Source organism: Akebia trifoliata, chromosome 11 (assembly GCF_017979445.1).
Source record: "Akebia trifoliata isolate Shusen 1 chromosome 11, ASM1797944v1, whole genome shotgun sequence".
Classification (NCBI taxonomy): domain Eukaryota; kingdom Viridiplantae; phylum Streptophyta; class Magnoliopsida; order Ranunculales; family Lardizabalaceae; genus Akebia; species Akebia trifoliata.
This window is the reverse complement of record NC_141385.1, coordinates 8,998,623-9,017,582: the sequence shown is the minus strand read 5'-3', so window position 1 is coordinate 9,017,582 and position 18,960 is coordinate 8,998,623. Positions and strand designations below refer to the sequence as shown.

General features: G+C 35.1%; 2 protein-coding genes and 1 pseudogene across 5 annotated transcripts; all 3 read right to left on the bottom strand.

Annotated features, from left to right (window-relative positions):
- Positions 1-334: 334 nt before the first annotated feature.
- LOC147390781 (caffeic acid 3-O-methyltransferase-like) lies at positions 335-3,024 on the bottom strand. 3 transcript variants are annotated; one of them, XM_086417072.1, is made up of 5 exons: positions 2,313-3,024; positions 1,961-2,223; positions 1,537-1,769; positions 831-895; positions 335-734 (listed from the first exon to the last, which is right to left on the bottom strand). In XM_086417072.1, the coding sequence occupies exons 1-5, from the start codon at positions 2,334-2,336 to the stop codon at positions 432-434; spliced, it is 888 nt and encodes a 295-aa protein (XP_086273198.1). In that variant the 5' UTR covers positions 2,337-3,024; the 3' UTR covers positions 335-431. The 3 variants fall into 3 exon arrangements, with proteins under 3 accessions (XP_086273198.1, XP_086273197.1, XP_086273196.1); XM_086417071.1 differs by having other exon boundaries at positions 1,537-1,596; positions 1,627-1,769; positions 1,961-3,019; XM_086417070.1 differs by having other exon boundaries at positions 1,961-3,019.
- Positions 3,025-10,188: 7,164 nt separating this feature from the next.
- LOC147390780 (pyrophosphate-energized vacuolar membrane proton pump 1-like) lies at positions 10,189-11,980 on the bottom strand. The gene is made up of 4 exons (XM_086457313.1): positions 11,815-11,980; positions 11,488-11,588; positions 10,456-10,835; positions 10,189-10,344 (listed from the first exon to the last, which is right to left on the bottom strand). The coding sequence occupies exons 2-4, from the start codon at positions 11,524-11,526 to the stop codon at positions 10,254-10,256; spliced, it is 510 nt and encodes a 169-aa protein (XP_086313439.1). The 5' UTR covers positions 11,527-11,588; positions 11,815-11,980; the 3' UTR covers positions 10,189-10,253.
- Positions 11,981-16,575: 4,595 nt separating this feature from the next.
- Positions 16,576-18,881, bottom strand: LOC147390779 (caffeic acid 3-O-methyltransferase-like; annotated as a pseudogene). Its single transcript, XR_015182912.1, has 4 exons — positions 18,429-18,881; positions 17,943-18,237; positions 17,189-17,253; positions 16,576-17,105 (listed from the first exon to the last, which is right to left on the bottom strand). The product of XR_015182912.1 is annotated as a caffeic acid 3-O-methyltransferase-like (transcript).
- Positions 18,882-18,960: the final 79 nt, after the last annotated feature.

Here is an 18,960-nt window from a genome sequence, read left to right as displayed (position 1 = left end):
AAAAGAGCGTCAGACTATCACGATAATGTTTTGAGCAGTGATTGACTTGCCTCTTGATGAAGATGACTCATGATTCGCAATTGCCTCTTTTGGGTCTTGTTTCCATTCGTATAAAGATCAATGATCCATTTTTTGGCAAAATTTCCTTTATAAGACAACATTAGGACCAACTATACTTTTAATGTCATTGCTTCATATTTGCCTACCAACGAACATTGAATCGTAGTACCTTAATGGGTTATGGGATCAAACTACAACCCATCAAATTAAGTCGATCTGATTAACATTTGAGATTGGAAGTGAAACTTTGACATATGGCATCCCATAGAGTCCATTTAGGAATCATCCTTTTGATTATCATTAAGGAAAAGTAAAGTAATACAATTTGATCATTTATTCAGATTTGAGTCGAACTCCACGAGCAATTAGTTTCATATCGTTTTATAGAACTCCATGACCCAATAGTTAAAAACACAACAAACTTTCTTGATAGCGACAAATCCAGCTCCCTTTGCCAAGGCATCGAACTCTTTCTCCGTCCTTTCCTTTCCTCCAGGGGTTTGTGCGAGCAAGATAAGATCAAGTTGACATAGGACTTTTGCAGCAGCATTGGTCTCGGGGGCCACGGGATGTATCCCCTCCACGACAATCACCTTTCCATTATCAGGTACCGCTTTATAACAATTCTTCAACAACGTCAAGCAGTGTTCCTCGCTCCAATCATGAAGTATCCACTACAAGATTAATTTATAAAGTCATTAGTAGTCAAGAAAAAACTAACAAAATGATTGTTTGAATATCTAGTAATGTTGATAAATATCCTAACTCACCTCCATGAAAATGGCTTCTCCTTTTGGAACACTTGCAAACATATCTCCTCCGACATGTTCCACGCCTGCAAGCAACATGTATTTTTATTCTTCAAACCTACACTCCAACTACACAATAGATGCATAAAATGGGTCGGATTTATCCTAATCCAAGTGATCTGAATCCAAATTTAACGGGTTTGTAGACCAGATAAAAAATATGGATCGAATATGGGTTGATGTCTTTTGATCGGAGTTGGATCCGGATCAGATAAGAATCGATCCCTATATTTAATTTTGCTAGATCCGAATGATATATTTCTTTGAAAATTATAATCGTAATTATGCTTTTCAAAATATTTTTTTTCTACTACCTTAATATAACATGAATTCTTAAAAAAATAAAAGAATTAATAGTAAAATAGAATAATATACCAATTAGAAAAGAAATATACCAAAATAATGTTGAATGGTCTGAGATTATCTGAACCGATAGACTCGGATCAAGTAATTTGGTTGGGTAGGAAGATTCAAATATGGTTTCAATTTATAGGATCTGAGTTGGATTCGGATACAGATCTAAATAAAAAATGGATGTAGATATGGATATACTCAGATCCAACTCAAGTTTGGTTGATTTCGAGTTTAGGTTTCCCGATTTTGAAATACATAAATTAGAAAAAAAAAAAAAAAATTAATCTTTGCATGAATAGTGTTTGAATCATACCAGGATATGATGACCCGTGCTCTATTACATGAGGCAAATCAAAGTTAATGCCCTTAATTGAAGGATACTTCGATGTGATGATGCTAATTGTGGTTCCGAGCCCACCACCCACGTCGACCACTTCATGGAGGTCCTCAAACCTCGGGTCTATGCCAGCGTACTCAAACGTATGCACCCCATGTGCCTTGTTAAATGGAATCCCTCCATCAAGAATTGAATCTTTCAGGTGGTACCTATAATTAATTGGACATTAAAATGAAGAAAAAGTAGGTGATGTTAGAAAGAACAGAGTGATGTCATATGGAATTGGATACCACCATGATCAAAAGATCATGAAAATGTACATTAAAATAGAGTCTCCATATCGAGCACCATATCTAATATGGAATAAATATTCTAGTAATCTAATTAAGTTTTTACTGACCAGCTAGTCAAGTAGGCTTTGTCTTGGATCAAGTTCATCAGAGTAGAAATGGAGACTCCATCTTCGTTTCGAAGGAAGTATTTACACACAGGTGCCAACCCGTACAGCCTTTCAACATGGCCACTCTCTTCTGTGACAATGGAGCACGTTAGCACGGAGTAGCTGGTGAGAAGGCGTAGGATACGATCGAGCATGATAGGTGCCTCTGGATTCTGAGTGGGAAGCTGAGAGGCTATCTGTGAGGGAGAGATTTGTGCTGATGGACCAGCTCTTGCTATGATTTCTAACACATCGAGCTCAATAGCTGCTTGCATGACCATGGGCAGGACCGAAGCGCTAGCCAATTGCATGGCAAACATGCAATCTTCTTCTTCATCAATGGCTTTGAGTTGATTTTCGTTCGAATCCATTTGGTTTGATGGAGCAAAGTATTAAGGTAGAAAAAATTAAGCTACAATTAATGAGATTATAAAGAATTTCAAGAAGAAATTCATGCAAGTGTACAGGGGCGGAGCTAGTAAGGAGCTGGTGGGGGCAATTGCCCCCACAGAACTTTGAGACACCCCTATATTTTCAACTAATTACACGCCCCATTTATCCCCACTCCCTCACCTCTCTCCCCATTTGCCCCCACACCCTCATCTCCCTCCATTCAAGTTCTTCAACTGTACAACTAATCATAGTTTGCCCCCACTAAAAGAAAATCGTGGCTCCGCCCCTGCATGTGTAGACCACTTTTTCTATAGTAGCACGAGGTTGGACACTTACTAAAAAAATAGTCGGATGAGTTAGGAAATTGTAAATCGGTGCTCCTTGGGATACACAGTTCGCTTGAGATACACTTTTTATGGGGAAGTGCAGCCATGTATTTTGAGTAGCACAGATCTACGTTTCCCAAACTTATCACGCCAAAGTAGTCCATTGAATTTATCATGTGCGACAGTATGATAATCACGATTCTTCTCCTTATAAGTTCTTGGGCCTCTCACTCATTGCCAATTGATTTTGAGTTTGAACCTCTAAATTTATCGAAAGATATTTGTTAGATTTACAAGATATAGATCGTCAGGAATCACTCATCTTTAGGAGTGCTTCAAACCTAACTTGAGGTTAGAAAAATCCTAGAAATAACATCATTAGCCAATTGAGAATATGAGGCAAAGTGGACGTCAAGGGCTGTGCTTTTCCAATGTGGACTTGTTATTTCAAGAGAATGATAGCTCTTTTTCTTTTATTTATTTATTTTTTTTTTTTATGGAGTGGTAAGAGGTCCATGTCTTACAATGATATTTATTTTTCAAAAAAAAAAATTAAATATTTCTAAAAATATCTTTAGAAAAGGGTGATTGGTTTGATGAGCATTTGAGATAACCTTTTGTTTTAAACTCATTACGTGCCAAACTTAAATTCCTTTGATAATCTAAATGACCTCGTCTTCAACCTCAAGTTGGAATTTCTGATTATCTTCACCCAAAAGTGAGTCATCTTCAAGTTCCTTAATCTATTGGATAAATTATTTTAAATTATTCAATCTCAACTTCAATCCAATAATAAATTTTTTTAATTAATTTATTCAATCTATTTTCCAATCCATTATCTTCAATTTGATCTTCAATCTCTTTCAGAAAAGTCATTATTTTTGTACACCCAAAATTCTACCGTCTTTTACTTCTTAAAAATCCAATCTTGCTCTTGTAGTTTGAAGGTTGGAGGAGATGAAAATCTAAATATACCCAAAATATTAAAGATGATGGGTTCCAAGGGAGAAAAATCAAAGGCTCTTGTTAGAGGTTGAATACAAGACACTTATTTTTGGAGTAAACCTAGGTCAAGGAGTACGTCGTCTATTTGGAAATATGGGTATCTCAAATATTTACCAAAAATTGTAAATCACCATTAGCAAACAGATTTTTCATTCCAATTATTATATATACAAGAATAAAATATTTATTTTTTATATTATTTTCAATAAAGTTTTTATTATTTATATTTAAAAAAAAGGTCTCATTATTAAGAAATAAAAAAATTTATATTTTAAAAAACTCATTATTAAGAAAGTCTTTAGGAGACAACATACCCGTCACATGTGCATTCTATTGTAATATATACATATGATAGGCAGACATACCAAGAAAAGGACTCTCCAAGTTGGATACACGTATGTGTCTTAATTTTGTCCATCCATGAGAACACATGATGAATTATTACATCCACCATCACAATATAGAATAATAATTTTCTGATGACCCCCTCTGACATACACCCCCATTACAGAACTGTAGATCATTTGCCTTGGGATACAGAAAATCATAAATCTTTTCTTGTATATCCCGAGGTAAATAATCTACGGTTCTATCATGAGGGTGTAGGGAAGTATGTTAGAGGGAGGAGTACAGATTAATCCGACTCATAAATATAACATACATCTATATCTAAGTAAACTATTATATTATATAAATTAATGTCACCTACATATTCTTAAACCCAATATCACATGAAGATATGCATGGTTGATTTAAAACCGATCCGAACAGTTATCAAATGGTATCCCCAAATCCTTGCTCAAGTTACAAGTTTGAAATGGTTGGATCCAATCCATTGAAAGCCCTAGTTCTATTTTTATTTTTATTTTTTATTTATTTTTAAATTGGCAACCATAGTTTTACTTAACACTTACAAGCATCATTGTTAGGCACACCTCAATCAGCAATCTGTTATGGATTGGCTCTGAATGAATTCTGACATTCTGTATAAGGTGGCCGAATGGGCTTATTTGGTTTTTTTTTTTTAAGTGGGTTGGGTTTTGAGAACACTGGGAGCGTATGTGTGGGGAGTCTCATTTTAAACCTTGCTTTTTATAAAGCTATTGGTTTGTACGTGAAGCAGGGTGGTGTCATCAAATTGTGTCCAAATTTACCTTGCATGGTTCCAAATTTAATTAATAATCTCCTTGGGGCCCACATAACTTAATTAAGGAGTGGTCTAACATGGCCTTCAATGGATCAAATTAAACACGAAATCTGATCCATTTTAATAAAATAACTTTAGATCTAGATCAAGGATTTGGATTTTAATGTCCGATCTAATGAGGAGCCGATTGTATAACATATAGGATTGGTTCTGAATCAACCAAGTCCCTATCAGATATGTAAATTATTTTCTATATATATGATACCCAATTTGATGAGGGTCCGATCCGACTCTCATTAGATTGTTTCTGGGTCCAATCTAATTCTTATCAGATTGATCCCAGACCGACCCCATGCCATATGGACTTCTTTTAAAAACTCGTCTAAGTCCAATTTGGCTCAGGAGAGTCGGAATGGACTTGGAGAGCATCAGGACTATTGGACCCCTTCGACTCAATCGAAACGTGTTTAAATGGGCTGATATTTTGATAGTTTGGCTGCTGCACTACGTCATATTGCAGGTTTAGCGACTGTACAATTGCGTTAAAAACGACTGCTAAAGACTATCGTTAATTGCGACAGTTTTTAGCGGTCAGTTATTGGTTGTTTCTACTTTATTAAGTTATATCAACAACACCGAATCAAATCTCTCTCTCTCTCTCTCTCTCACGCTCGATCTGTATCTCTCTCTTGCTCTCTCGCACTCATCTTCGTCTCTCGCTCTCAAATCTCTTGATCACACTCTCTGTCTCTCGCTCTCTCGTTCTCAAATTAATGGAGTCTTACTATGAATCTCATAAGTGGAAACCCTAACGTTGTTCAGATCATTAACGTTTACGAAGACGAGGATTATCTCCATATGGTTATCGAGCTTTGTAAGTCGTCCAATCTCTACGATCGCATCTCCAAACGGATACGCGGGAGAGATATTTGAGGCGAATCTGAGGGAAAGATATTTGAGGCTGTTCTCCGTGCAAATCTTCGGTTTCCAACTCCGATATTTCATTCTGTGTCTTCGTCGGCGAAAGATCTTTTGCAGAGGATTTTCTGTAAGGATGTTTCGAGGAGATTCTCAGCGGAACAAGTTCTCAGTAATTGATTCATGATGAAACCTTATTTACTCTGTTTAAATCTCCTTAAATGCCTTCAATGAGAGTCTTTTAAAGAGATTTCTCAATTTGGTTGGGCCAAATAACGGTCACGGTCTTACAAAGCATGCTAAATTGATCGCGATGTTAAGATTGATTTTTCGCTTTTCTCAATAATGCATTTTTTTCTTGTAGAGACGTCATTGGTAAATATTGTCAAGAAGTTCGCCAACTTGGGTTCAGATTACTTGAAGCTATATCAGAGAGCTTAGGCTTAGAAAAAGATTATATGGAGAAGATTTTGGGTGACCAAGGACAACATATGACAGTAAATTACCATCTGCCATGTCCCGAACCAGAGATGACCTATGGACTACCAGGTCACACAGACCCAAACACCATCACCATCCTTCTTCAAGGTCAAGATGTCGCAGGTCTGCAAGTGTTGATGGAAGACAGGCAATGGATAGCTGTAATTCCCCACCCAAATGCGTTCGTTATAAACATAGGCGATCAATTACAGGTACATTTATTCAAAAGAACTTGATAAACTATTACTAGAGTAGGGGAATATTAAAAGTCCATAGAAATAATTATTTTTATTTACGTAATAAAAAAGAAAAAAAAGTAAGGGTTTTATTATCATTGTGCAATGGCATTTTTGTAAATTTCACAAAGATTTGAAAACTTATTTATGGAAATACCATCACTTAATGACAATAATTAAAGCACTCGCTTTTTGTCATTTTTCCCAAATGTCTACCATTTCAAGTTGTTACGAAAATTCACAAAATCTAACTTTGATCTTTCCCAAAATCTAAATAAGGATAATCCCAAGCTTCATGGAAAGATGATTATATCCGATAAATCTATATTTTTTTTTCCTCAAATTAAATTAAGGATCATAGTATCGTTATGATCAATGATATAAGGAGAGATCGGAATCGAGAATGTGTTGTGAGTATTGCAGGTACTAAGTAACGGGAAGTAGTGTGTGGCATCAAGCGATTGTCAATTCTGATATGGAAAGGGTCTCGGTGGCTTCTTTCCTCTGTCTTGGTAACGATGCGGTGATCCACCTTGTAACGGAAGATGGATCTCCGGCCATATACAAGAGTTTTACGTATCCAAAATACTACAAAAAATTTTGGAGTAGGAATTTGGACCAAGAACATTGTTTGGAGCTATTTAAGAATTGAGGTTTTAATCTATTGTGGGTTTTAGGAATAGAAATATATAGTAATGTACTATATTTATATTTTGCAACAATTGGATTATTTGAAGTTTGAAATTGAAATATTAACACCTAAACCAATTGGTACCCAAGGATGAGAGAGGGGTGTAGCTCTGAGCATAGTAATAAAGTTTAGATTGGATAATTATTCCGTGGGGGGTTCAATTCGATTAATTAGGATAATAAAATTGGGAAATTTTCATATTGTTAGGTTATGTCTTCTATTTTTGTATATGGGATTGTCGTGGATTCAAACCGGATCTTTTGATGATCCGTTAACGACCCGCATGACCCGTTTGATTTGATTTTGGATCCGACCCGTTTAGTCACTTTGTAACCCTAAGTATATAAAAGGTAAGAGATAAAATCCGAGAGGAGTGTGAGACATACATGAGAGACAGAGAGAAATTGTAACCTAGTTTTTTTTTTTTTTGGTTAATATAGTAAAATCGTCGTTTTTGCCTATGAACATAGGTCGATTTTTTGACCAAACCACGTATATCTTGTGTCGTGTGAGATTCTTGTATTCTTGTTTGATTTATACTTCGGATCATAGGATTTAGTCTAACACATATAAAAAATCAAAAACATTTCAGAGAATATAGAAATGATTTATTTGGGATTCTTACGAAAATCCAATACCTTCAACCTTCCTACAAGTCCTTTCTCGTTCTTGAAATACGAATGTTGAAGAAAAATAAAATTTGAGGATGAAGAGTAAAATGTGATCATATTTTGTAGATAATTTACAGATCTTCAATTAATTAGTTTATTTGTTGATTTAATTGGCTAATTTGACGAATTTTACTATTTTTTTTTTTTTTGTAAATTAGAGAATTTTTTTACTAGGCCCCTTGAGAAAGAGAGAGAAAGATTTGAGAAATGAAACTGTGTTGATTTCAAACGTGGAGCAAGGTCCTCATTTGGGCCAAATGGACTACATGTTGGTCAAATGACTTATCAAACCTCTTAAAGTTCATGGTCTACATTAGATTTTCATTTTTTAATGGGAAAATTACTTAAAAAACTCTTGTAGAAAGACTTCTTTCTAAAGAATCCATAAATTTTGGGCGGTCTCTTAATAGTCCACTTAGTAACTTCTTTTTTCTTAATGGTCCCTAACCTCATCTCCCACATTTCTCACGATTGAATGCCTTAACCTTTCGAACTCATCATTTTCATCCATAAAAATTGGATTGTTGGCATCTCAATCAAGTTTTGAAAACTTCATTCCATCGCAAAGGATTTAATAAGGAAGAAGAAGTCATTTTCAAGGGAGTTTCCAAACATTTTGAAGATCTATGTAAAAAACTAGGATTTTTTTAACTTTTTTTCTTAGTTTTTGGATGAAAACCAATCAAGAATTATTCTTTTGAGTTGAAATCATCTAAACAAATTGTTATCTCAAGTTTTTGTCGATCTTTCTATTAAATCCCATGTGCTTAAGTCAACCTTGAAAATCGGCTTGTAAGGAAAGTGTTGCCCCCGCTTTATACATTCTACATCCCAATAGTACCTAGGCGATGTGGCACTATTTTAACACCCCCCCTTCTAGACTATAGACACTCGACTCTCCCTCTCCACATAGGGCTGGAGATACTAACCCAACCCATTCCTAAGGCACGTCCACTTTGCTACCATGTTAAAGTTAAAGCTTTGGGCCTAACTCAACCTTGAAAACCGACTTGCAAGGAAAGGATTGCCCCCGCTTTATACATTACACATCCCAATAGTATCCAGGCGATATGGAACTATTCTAATACTTTTCATGTATTTTAATAATTTAAAAAACTCGAAAAATTTGAAAATGAGTGGATTTAACTAGTGTTGAGTTCAACAATAAATCAAAAGCATCGAGTTCGACAATAAATAAATAAACATCAAGTTTGATAATAAATAAAAAGTGGTGAACTCAACAATAAATAGAAAACCAGTGAGTTCACCAATAATGAGGGGCCATTAAGAAAGAAAGAGTTTACTAAATGTCCTATCAAGCTACCTTGCAAAACTCGGGGATTAATTAGAAAAAAATCCCTCCATCAAGGTCTTTTAAGTAATTTCCCCTATTTTAAAACAAAAAATTCAAAAGAAAATAAAATTTTCTTCACCTAATCAAAGACATTGAAAATAAAATGTCAATGAATTTCCAAATCTAAAATTTAAAATCCAAATCGATGAAAAAAAAATTATTTATTTTATATATTTTTTTGAATTCTTAAAATTTTGTGCTCGAGATCCATGTGCCACCCAATAATGTTTTTTGGTCTCTCATGGACATGTGGTCCATAAAGATTGGTGGTCCTTCATTGATTCTTGGAAGAATATGAAATCCAATGATCAAGATCTATCCTACACTACGTCATAATGCGCTAAAAACGACTGTCCATGACAGTTGTTTTTGAAAAAATCGACTGCCCCTACAGTAGGAATAGGGGTCGTTTTAAAAGGAGTGGTTTTTAAATCACGACAGTCTAAAACAGTCGAAAAAAATGACTGTCCTCGATAGTCGGAAAAAACGACGGTCTTTGACAGTCAGTAAAAACGACAATAATAGTCGGAAAAAATGACAGTCTTTGACAGTCGGTAAAAACGACTGTCACAGACAGTCGTTTTTTCTTGATTTGTAATATTAAAAAATTACATTTTTTCCTAAATTTATAAATGAAAAAAAATGGGTCATTTTTAATTATTTTTATGAAATACAAAATCTGCCAAAATCCAAATCCAAATCTACCACCAAAATCCAAATGAAATACTCAAAACATCAATGTCACTAATGGGTCCATAAGCATCAGTGGCCAATTCGGTAGCAATGGTGCTCAGCATTCCAAGAGCAGCTACGGCAATGCCGTACATAACAGCCAAGCTGAAACTGACAAAAATCGGAATAATCACGGATTTGTATCCCAAAGCAAGACCAAAGATAACGTTGGTAGCAGCTCCAATTTTGCATGAATCAGCAACATCTTGTACATGGCAGTAAAATGAAAGACAGATTTTTGTTAAGATATAAATTATTATGCGACAGAATTGAAGAGGAACGGAAGGTTTACTAAGATTAGTTACCTGTATGCATTGCTAGTGTAATACTCGGTTACAAATCCAATAACCAATCTAGCCCATAGGCCAATGGCAACACAGAAGAACAGTTCCCTGCAATTGGAGTCTCTGTCAACATATTTTATTATTTTGAAACAACTAAAATATATGTAAAAAAAATTGCAAATATCTAGAAAAAGCATGAAGAACAGTTATGGAGCATACCAGTTCTTCACAACCTTCTGGACTCCAAAATTGAAGATTGTGAAGGACGGTGGGAGGGCAACCCAACTAACAAGAGCAATTCCAACAGTCATAAGAGCAGTGGAGATAATGAGTTGCTTCTTCAAGGCAGGCTCAATTTCCTTGACAACCTTGATTTCAAAGAAATCAGTTGCAAATAGAGTGGTGATTAAGCAAACAAGGATGCCCATGGAGCTGATGAGCAAGGGATAACACATTGCAGTAAACTCAAGGTTGATCCCAAATGAGGAGATGGAGGCAACAACGAGAGCAGCACATGAGGACTCAGCATAAGAGCCAAAAAGATCAGATCCCATCCCAGCAATATCCCCAACATTATCACCAACATTGTCAGCGATCACCTTTAAGAAGAAAGCAAAGATATAATTAGGCCATAATAAACCCTGGACTTTAAAAAAACTAGAGATTCAAAATCCCAAAGGTGTTTGCAGCTCATGCCATGAGGATGGGCTTCCACAAAGCACTCTACACCTTATGTGTCTGTGTGTGAGGCTTTAACCAAGGGGGATGCGTAACACCTTCTATACCATTTCTAATGCCTTGTGTAAGTGGTGTGCACCGTACGTTGATATATGTGTGTTTGTGTGGTGGGGATACAAAAACTACAACCTACCACCAACAACATATGCATGTAAGCTGCATGCCTCTGATACAAAGCATTCATAATGCATAAAAGTGTGAACCATCCACATTTTTCAAAGACTACAACCTTGAGGCAAGCTTCTTTAAAACAGTAAAGAACACCCTTCCCCCACACCTGAGAAATTAAACTTTTTTTGGAAGAAAAATGTGTTGAGTCGTTCTAACATAATTCTAAATGTCAGACTTACAAGTTGGTTACCATTTGATCTTTCTATGATTAAAACAAGTAAACATTACTACAAACAAACTTCAATTCTCTCAGTAATTTTGAACCATATCCTGCAAAATGACTCTTAAGTCCCAAATCTTATTTCAAGTATTAATGTTATAATGGAGAATCTGCCAACTTACATTGGCAAATTCATGTGTGAGGAGGGAGTAGAAAGACATGATGAAGAAGGTGTATGACAATTAACTCTTAGCATCTTTCCCGTCCTTAAAATTCTCAAAACCTGAGAGAATCCAACTATAGCTTCCTTCAACATTAAAACAACTTTAAAAAAGAAAAAAAAAAAAAAGAACTAGAAACAAAAAAGATAGGAAGCTTAGTGCACAATAAGACTGCTGAGCACAAAATCCCATCTAAAACAAGTGGAATAGAAATAAACAAGAGAACCAACAAACTAAATTGATGAGATTTGAAGTGTAAAGGAAAGGATATTAGTCATTAAACCTTACCTGACCATAAATTTAAAGGAGAAACACCCAACTTGAATCTCTAGAAAGAATGCTGAGATGATGGAGTGAAACCAAAGAAGAACCCAAAAATACAGAGAGGCTAAAATAGGCTTCAATACCTCTAATAAAAGAAATAGATGTAACCCAACACTAAATAAAAGGAGTGGGTATCAACTGTTTCATCAAGAAACTAATCTGAGATTTTCTTAACTGGATTTTAAGCAACAAAATCTCAGACAGAAGAAGATATGATTCAATCCAAGAAGAAAAAGTTGAAGTGGGAATCAATTATTTTAGAGAGAGAAAGAGACTGTTACAGTCTTTTATTATGATACAGAATCATTAAATTAGGGAGAGAGAGAGAGAGAGGTAAGCAATAATGACTTATGAAAATGAAATAACTAGGGGAGTAGGTGTTTCTGCTCTTCCTAATCGACAAAAAATAATCTCAAATTATACATTGGAGATGCTATAATCTTAGAACCAAAACATTATTGTAATTTGGTTTTTTTAAAAAAATTTGATTTATGATATTTTGTGATTAGTTTTAACTCTTAATTCAATTTCCAACAAACCGTCTGTATATGTAATAAAAGATTTGTATTTCAGGGAAAAAAAATTTCTCATGCTACTGCTTATGAATAAGTAATTAAGCATTCTCATTGGTGGTCTTCAAAGGTGTTACTAAAATCATGATGTCAGTGCTCACCCCCCCGACCTCGACATAGATTACTCAAATACAGAAATAGAAATGATACAAAAATACACTATTAAGAAAATGACAATAGAATTCCCTTAGAATGTTAATGATGATACTGATGTATTTATATTTAAGTTAAGGAAGATAAGACCAAATCAACGGTAGCTAAGATTCCATACCCAATTCTATAAAACTCCTAGCACCACATGGCAAGCCTGTGTAGTAATTCAAATGTTCAATATCCAGAACATACAAATACTGGAAGAAGAAGGGCTAGCAACAACATCAGGAAATCCTTTGATTCAAGATCCAGATACTATTAAATTCCTATGAAACACGACATTAATAAATTGCATTCACAAAAATATTTTTCACTGTTTTGCATATTTTCTGCCTCCAAGATGGGAAGACCCATTTCTATTACCAATATATTGCCTCTTATGCGATAAACATGCCCAAATCTTTTTAGGACCTTTGATATAAAGTATAATGTTAATATATCTTTTTTTGGGCGGGCAGGTTAAACCCAAAAGAAGGATAAATCAATGACGCCTACAGCATGAACTCATCAAACTGAATATGTGAAATCAATGTAAACTTGATGAATGAAAGCATTAAATATCTCTCCAAAATACAAAATGGGAAAAAACAGTTAAAACATCTATATAATAAAACACAATTGTAGACCCTACTCTCTCCTTTATTCATAAATATCCCTTTTAATTATGTTGATTATAAGGTTTAACAGCATCAAGCTAGCATAGTAGCTCCCCTCATTAAGGTTTCTATTCAGGCTTACCTTTGATATATTCTTGACTTCATATTTTCACTCTACTTGTTTCCAAGTAATGTATCAACTCACTTTCAAATCGTCAATAGTATTAGATTTACTAAAGAGGAAAAAAAGGAACAAAAACTAGAACAAATGAGCATTACCTTGACACATGACATGGGCGTAGTTGTCTATGTGCCATGGCCATGATACTAATTGAAAAATGACTTAAAAACTTAAGGATTAATTATTAAAACTACAGTTGACTGGTAGATAGTATTCTTTTATCAAATAGAAAGAATCTAGGGTATTTTACCAAAATAGGCATGTCTTTTTTTAAATATTTATCAAGAAAAGTATATAAACCCATAAACAAGAAAAAGGACCAGGTGAAGATAGAGCACCAGCAATGCTTAGCTTTGCATGGATCCCTGTTGAATACTTGGTAAGGATCAAGGCGAGGCACCGGAGAATCGAAAATATTGATACTTGTAAGCCAATAAACTCTCTTGCAAGTTACCTGGCTCCGCTAATATGATTGATTGACTAGTAATGGAGGCTGCAAGGCCATTCTACCACCAATCTATTATAATTATATTTATATATTTATAAGACTGAATGTTGCTTTGTCTTCCCAACTAGATTTGGAGGTGACCTTCTGGTTGAAAGAAAGCAAAGTTGTTGTTGTTGTTGTTATGGTGTTGTGATTTGTAAGATTTTTATTATTATATGTATGAAGGCTTGAGAAGACTGTTTGCATATATTTGTGTCCATGGATCTTTTGGTGGACTGTTACTTCATTGTGAATGCTTTTGGTGGACTGTTTGCATATATTTGTGTCCAAGGACTCTAAGGTCAACAAAGATTCCAACCAAACTCGGTCCCACCCAAGACAGTAAAACTAGAGAGGAAAATTAAGATTCGATTCTTTTTGGAGACAAAAAGAAGTATTAGGTGGGGGAGTGGGCAGTGGTTGTAGAGAGGAGTACAAAATATAGATTCGATGGACAATAACCATTGTTGCTTATATGTAGAAAATGCTGGAACGAAGGCACAAGTAATTTAATAGATATATGCCATATGAGCACACATTATAAAGTAACTGAACCCCAAGAGATTCAAAGATGAAACCTATTAAAGCAAGCAATTTCATTTGCAAACACTAGGCATGCCACATGTACTCTCTATTCAGTATCAATTCAAGACCAAATTTAAGCATAGTTCATCATTAGCTATAACTCACTCCAAAAAAAATTTGGGATTATGACAACATGAACCATGTTTTGACATTCATGAAGGACTTTCTATTAATCAATGAAAGCTCGGCGAAGGGACAGTATGAATTTACAGACAGCTTGTAATCATCATCTACCCTAACCAAAATACAGAGATCATATATAAATTAAGGTACAAGAGGGGGTATTCCTCCACTTTGTATCTAAAGGTTTTTGCACCTTTTCTACCAAATAAAAATGAACAAAGGATTATAACTTTGGGATCTGTTTCCACCTTCACCCCCAAAGTGTTTCATTCTCTACTATACAAATGGTTAACACTTCACAGCTGCAACAAATCTTCAAATCAAAAGGAGAGGGTATGAAGAAAGAAACTCATTCGACTAAAATGACTGAAAAACTACTCATTACAATCCCTAACAAAGAGTCACTACACAAAACTAAAATAGATTCATAGTTGGGCACCCAACAAAGAAAAAAGCTTCAGATTAAGATTTCTTCACAAAACTAAATTAAATGAAGATTTTATAATTAAATCAATTAAACAACTAACATCTAAGAATATATAGCATTTTGATAAATAAAATTAAAATTAGAATCTGAAACCCTAAAATAATTGATAACAATCTGAGTTTGGATCAAAAGCCTTAACATACCTTAAGATTAGATAAAAAACCTAGCAAAAACTTGCGTCAAATCCGACAGAAATCGAAACTTAGCTGCTGAAAAACGATCTTATATGGATTTCCTCTGCAATAGAAGGTAATTCAAAATGATTAGGGAAGGAGGGATCAAACAAAATCCTAAATCTGCTTTAACAATGAAAAATAAATTTGAAACCCTAAATTCATTATGGAAAATCTAAGATTCAATAAAAAACTTTAACATACCTAAAGATTCGATCACAAACGAAGCAAAAGGAGGGAGATCGAACAAAGCCCTAAAACTTTCGATCAAACGCCGATCGATTCTGCCCTAAAACTTGTAAATCAAATCTGATTTCGTCTTCAAAATAACATATTCTTTGAGTGAGAGGTCGAGCGAAGATTTTTCGATCAAATTCCGATCGATTTGTTTCTAAAAAAAAAAATTTCTATCGATTGATTTCTATAAAAAAAAAAAAAGAATGAGAGTGAGAAGAGCGACGGAATCGAGAGATAGCGAGAGAGCGACTGGTCAGTCGAAAATAGCTGAATATATTCTACTATACAGTGATCAGTCGAGTGAGAGTGAGAGTAGAAGTTATACAGTGGTGAAGAAGAGTTCTGTAAACGAAGGTTCTGTTTTCTTCTTTTTTTTTTTCGAGTGGCTATTGGCACCCCAACTTTTACTTATTTCCAGTTGAAACAACGGTTAAACGACGGCTTAAAACTGTCGTCATTAACGACTGCCTTTAGCAGTCGTTTTTAGCGCAGTTGTGGCGTCGCCAAAACCACAATATGACGTAGTGCTAGGGATACATGATGTATGTGTTTTATCCCAATAGTACTGATTGTGTTATAACAGTAGGTCATTTTTTACAAGTCACCGGATCCCGACTCTATGTGTGTATGTATATTTGGACTCGTGATAATCTGACGTTCTTTTTTTGTACGCTCCCTTCACAGAATCATACAAAACCAAAAATATATGTTCTTTTGTATCCTGAAAGCAATGATCTATGGCTCTATGAAGGGAAAATACAAAAAAGAGCGTCAGACTATCACGTTTCCTGTTATTAATGTTTTGAGCAGTGATCGACTTGCCACTTGATGAAGATGACTCACGATTCTCATTTGCCTCTTTTGGGTCTTAAATTATCCATCACAGATTCAATCGTGCACCACCATACATAGCTGTCTATCTTCACATGTCCACCACCTCATGATTCATAGGAAATTGACCCAATTTTACTCAAAGCTTGAAATGTCTCCAACTTAACAGAGATTTATTGTATTTACATTAACAAATTAACTGACCAAACTGAAATTTGATTGAATCTTGTTTCCATTTTTTGGCAAAATTTCCTTTATAAGACAACAGTAGACCAACTATGCTTTTAATGTCCTTGCTTCATATTTACCTACCAACGATTCAACGTTCGTAGAACCTTAATGGGTTATGGGATCAAACTACTACCCATCAAATTAAGTCTGATTAACATTTGAGATTGGAAGTGAAACTTTGACACATGGCATCCCATAGAATCCATTTAGGAGTCATCCTTTTGATTACCATTAGGGAAAAGTAATACAATTTGATCATTTATTCATATTTGGGTCGAACCCATGAGCAATTAGTTTCATATCGTTTTATAGAACTCCATGACCCAATAGTTAAAAACACAACAAACCTTCCTGATACTGACAAATCCAGCTCCCTTTGCCAAGGCCTCAAACTCTTTCTCCGTCCTTTCCTTTCCTCCGGGGGTTTGTGCTAGCATGATAAGATCAATTTGACATAGGCCTTTTGTAGCAGCATTTGTCTCAGGGGCCACGGGATGTATCCCCTCCACGACAATCACCTTTCCATTATCAGGTACTGCTTTATAACAATTCTTCAACAACATCAAGCAGTGTTCGTCGCTCCAATCATGAAGTAGCCACTACAAGATTAATTTATAAAGTCTTTAGTAGTCAAGAATGATTGTTTGAATATCTAGTAATGTTGATAAATATCCTAACTCGCCTTCATGAAAATGGCTTCTCCTTTTGGAACACTTGCAAACATATCTCCTCCGACATGTTCCACGCCTGCAAGTAACATGTATTTTTATTCTTCAAACAAATACTCAAACTACACAAAAGAAGAAAATAGAATAATAGATTGAATCATAGTGTTGGGCATAATGCATAAAATGGGTCGGATTTATCTTAAATCCAAGTGATCTGAATCCGAATTTAATAGGTTTGGACCCTTGGAGTAGACCAAATAAAAAATATGGGTCGAATATGGGTTGATGTCCTTTGATCAGAGTTGGATCAGGATCGGATAATGATCGATCCCTATATTTAATTTTGCTTGATCCGAATGATATATTGCCCAGAAATTTTTAATTTTAATTATGCTTTTTAAAATATTTTTTTTCTACTGCCTTAATATAACATGAATTCTTAAAAAATAAAAGAATTATAATAGTAAAATAGAATAATATACCAATTAGAAAAGAAATATAGCAAAAAAATGTTGAATGGTCTGAAATTATCTGAACCGATTGACTTGGATAAAGTAATTTGGTTGGGTAGGAAGGTTCAAATATGGTTTCAATTTATAGGATCTGAGTTTGATTCGGATACATATCTAAATAAAAAATGGATGTAGACATGGATATACTCGGATCCAGCTCGAGTTTGGTTGATTTCGAGTTTAGGTTTCCCAATTTTGAAATACATAAATTAAAAAAAAAAATTTGATCTTTGCATGAATACTGTTTGAACCATACCAGGATATGATGACGCATGCTCTATTACATGAGGCAAATCAAAGTTAATGCCCTTAATTGTAGGATACTTCGATGTGATGATGCTAATTGTGGTTCCAAGCCCACCGCCCACGTCGACCACTTCATCGAGGTCCTCAAACCCTTTGTATATCTCAAGAATTTTCTTCATGATTATGGTGGTGTGATCGAACATTGCTCTATTGAAGACATCGTTGAACCTCGGGTCTATGCCAGGGTACTCAAACGTATGCACCCCATGTGCCTTGTGTCAAGAATTGAATCTTTGAGGTGGTACCTATAATTAATTGGACATTAAAGTGAAAAAATCGTAGGTGATGTTAGAAAGAAGAGAGTGATGTCATATGGAATTGGATACCACCATGATCAAAAGATCATGAAAATGTACATTAAAATAGAGTCTCCATATCGAGCACCATGTCTAATATGGAATTAATATTCTAGTAATATAATTAAGTTTTTACCGACCAACTAGTCAAGTAGGCTTTGTCTTGGATCAAGTTCATCAGAGTAGAAATGGAGACTCCATCTTCGTTTCGAACGAAGTATTTACACACAGGTGCCAACCTGTATAGCCTTTCAACATGGCCACTCTCACGTGTGGCAATGGAGCACGTTAGCACGGAGTAGCTGGCGAGAAGGCGTAGGATACGATCGAGCATGATAGGTGCCTCTGGATTCTGAGTGGGAAGCTGAGAGGCTATTTGTGTGGGAGAGATTTGTGCTGATGGACCAGCTCTTGCTATGATTTCTAACACATCGAGCTCAATAGCTGCTTGCATGACCATGGGCAGGACTGAAGCGCTAGCCAATTGCATGGCAAACATGCAATCTTCTTCTTCATCTATGGCTTTGAGTTGATTTTCGTTTGAATCCATTTGGTTTGATGGAGCAAAGTATTAAGGTAGAAAAAATTAAGCTACAGTTAATGAGATTACAAAAAAAAACAGTGGGATGAGTTAGAGAAATGTACATTTATTTTAGAATAATGCTGGACTGA

What these genes read in the sequence shown, in the direction of transcription:
- LOC147390781 (XM_086417070.1), bottom strand. Translation starts at nt 2,370, where the DNA reads ATGGATTCGAACGAAAATCAACTCAAAGCCATTGATGAAGAAGAAGAT. An exon ending in GCACGGGTCATCATATCCTG is followed by an intron (nt 896 to 1,536) that starts GTATGATTCAAA and finishes TGTTGCTTGCAG; the next exon opens with GCGTGGAACATGTCGGAGGA. An exon ending in GAGAAGCCATTTTCATGGAG is followed by an intron (nt 735 to 830) that starts GTGAGTTAGGAT and finishes TTAATCTTGTAG; the next exon opens with TGGATACTTCATGATTGGAG.
- LOC147390780 (XM_086457313.1), bottom strand. Translation starts at nt 11,526, where the DNA reads ATGTCTTTCTACTCCCTCCTCACACATGAATTTGCCAAT. An exon ending in TCACACATGAATTTGCCAAT is followed by an intron (nt 10,836 to 11,487) that starts GTAAGTTGGCAG and finishes TTCTTCTTAAAG; the next exon opens with GTGATCGCTGACAATGTTGG. An exon ending in CAGAAGGTTGTGAAGAACTG is followed by an intron (nt 10,345 to 10,455) that starts GTATGCTCCATA and finishes CTCCAATTGCAG; the next exon opens with GGAACTGTTCTTCTGTGTTG.